Genomic DNA, 2715 nt, shown 5'->3' with positions numbered 1-2715 from the left:
GAAGTCATGTTGAAAGATAGTTTTAAAAAAGATCTCCAAGACTGCAGTAGGGAAAATGAATTGATACAATCCAGAATTTCTTAGAAACCCTCCACATAATTGAAACAAATAAAAATGTATGCATAATGATAACTGTTCTAATGAGAACACAGGGACACAGGGAGGGGAACAACACACAGTGGGGCCTGTCGAGGGGTGCGGGAGGGAGAGCATCAGGATAAATAGCTAATGCATGTGGGGCTTAATACCTAGGTGATGGGTTGATAGGTGCAGCAAACCACCATGGCACACATTTACCTATGTAACAAACCTGCACATCCTGCACATGTACCCCAGAACTTAAATTAAAAAAAATAACAACTGTTGTTTGAAGAACAGTCATTTGAGGAATACTATTCTTTATATGCTTTTGTTTGAAAACGCCACCTCTCATCTGAAATTTAACAATGGCTGGTGAAGTCAAGTCTTCTAATGGTTGCTGTGCCATGATTGATGGCTTAGAATACTTGCCACGTTAACTTTTAGGGGTAGTAACTTGACTGAAACACCTTTCTCCACAGCCTAGTCCTCAGTCCCACAGGGGCAAGATTTCTGTTTTGTTACTGAACCAAGAAATACTGACTCTCAGTAACATTTGCTTCAATACTTTTTTTTGGTTTTCTTACATAACATAGAAGGAAACATACGAGAAGCAGGTTAAATTTTGCACTTTCTGAAATAAAACATATATATATGTGTATATATATGTTTGTATAATATATATGTATTCTTTAAGTTCTGGGGTACATGTGCAGGATGTGCAGATTTCTTAAATAGGTAAACCTGTGCCATAGTGGTTTGCTGCACCTATCATCCCATCGCCTAGGCATTAAGTCCAGAATGCATTATATATTTTTTCTGATGCTCTTCCTCCCCCCAGACCCCCAATAGGCCCCAGTGTGTGTTGTTCCTCTCCCTGTGTCTATGTTAAAATGTACATCTTTTAATTTGACTGCTAAAAATGATAATTTCAAAGTCTCTAATATTCTCAAGCATCCTTCATCTCCATCAGAGGGTGAAGGAGTATGAGCTCTGAGAACCAGAGCAGTGTGTCTGAGTTCCTCCTCCTGGGCCTCCCCATCCAGCCAGAGCAGGAGGCCATGTTCTTCGCCCTGTTCCTGACCATGGTGCTGTACCTGAACAAGGTGCTGGGGAACCTGCTCATCATTCTGCTCATCTGGCTGGACTCTAACTTTCACACTCCCATGTATTTCTTCCTCAGCCACTTGGCCCTCACTGACGTCTCCTTTTCATCTGTCACTGTCCCTAAGATGCTGATGGACATGTGGACTAAGTACAAATCGATCCTTTATGAGGAATGCATTTCTCAGATGTATTTTTAAATATTTTTTACTGACCTGGACAGCTTCCTTATTACATCAATGGCGTATGACCAATATGCTGCCATATGTCACCCTCTCCATTACACTGCCATCATGAGGGAAGAGCTCTGTGTCTTCTTAGTGGCTGTATCTTGGATTCTGTCTTGTGCCAGCTCCCTCTCTCACACCCTTCTCCTGACCCAGCTGTCTTTCTGTGCTGCGAACACCATCCCCCACATCTTCTGTGACCTTGCTGCCCTGCTCAAGCTGTCCTGGTCAGATATCTTCCTCAATGAGCTGGTCATGTTCACAGTAGGGGTGGTGGTCATTACCCTGCCATTCATGTGTATTCTGGTATCATATGGCTACACTGGGGCCACCATCCTGAGGGTCCCTTCAACCAAAGGGATCCACAAAGCATTGTCCACACGTGCCTCCCATCTCTCTGTGGTTTCTCTCTATTATGGGTCAATATTTGGCCAGTAACATTTCCCAACTGTAAGCAGTTCTATTGACAAGGATGTTACTGTGGCTCTCATGTACATCGTGGTCACACCCATGTTGAACCCCTTTATCTACAGCCTTAGGAACAGGGACGTGAAAGAGGCCCTTGGAAAACTCTTCAGTAGAGCAACATTTTTCTCTTGGTGATATCTGACTTTTTTAAAAATTAGAATCTCATTTTGGTTTACTTCATATATTTGATTTTCCATTTGAATATGTCTCAAAACCTTTTATGTCCTGAAGCCCTAAGACAAATGTTAACATGTTGAATGTAATTGGTAAATATTTGTTGACCAGAATTCCATTCTCTTATTAACAATGTTATTCTTTACAAATAATTTTTGAGCAGTGAATGACAAATTAATTGTATTATTTATTTCTGCAACTTGGAGAAGGGACATAATACAATAATATACAGTTTTCTTATCCCTTATTTGAGAAGATGTTTGGAGACATATATACTTTTGGCCCATAACCCCAGGCTTTAACACAACATAGAATTGAAAGAATTAGCTGTATTATTTTACTATTCTCTATAATGTAGACTGAGTGCGATCATTAGTGAAGTAGTGCTTCATACCAGTCTCCTTGGAAATATAACCAAATTCGAGTGCTAATTCTTGGAAAGCATCATTTTCCTAAAAATGCCACTCCAGATTCAGCACTGACTCTCTTTCATGAAGAGAAAGAGAGCCCTGTCTTCCAAATGAAGAATGAAGAGCCCTGTCTTCCAAATGAAGAATGAAAAGCAACGCTTCCCAAATGTTAGGGTACATGAGAATTCCTGGAAAGATTGTCAAAACTCAAATTCCTTGGATCTACTACTGCAAATTATGATTTAGTAGAATTT

At 40.4% G+C, this 2715-nt stretch overlaps 1 protein-coding gene across 1 annotated transcript; it reads left to right on the top strand.

The window, feature by feature from the left end:
• The first annotated feature begins 1064 nt into the window (after positions 1–1064).
• OR1J2 (olfactory receptor family 1 subfamily J member 2) lies at positions 1065–2012 on the top strand. Its single transcript, XM_077966155.1, is given in 1 exon segment — positions 1065–2012. A coding segment is annotated over 1 exon segment (948 nt).
• Positions 2013–2715: the final 703 nt, after the last annotated feature.

This window comes from Macaca mulatta, chromosome 15 (genome assembly GCF_049350105.2).
Source record: "Macaca mulatta isolate MMU2019108-1 chromosome 15, T2T-MMU8v2.0, whole genome shotgun sequence".
NCBI lineage: Eukaryota > Metazoa > Chordata > Mammalia > Primates > Cercopithecidae > Macaca > Macaca mulatta.
The sequence above is the reverse complement of the archived record's forward strand: the minus strand, read 5'-3'. Positions and strand labels throughout refer to the sequence as shown.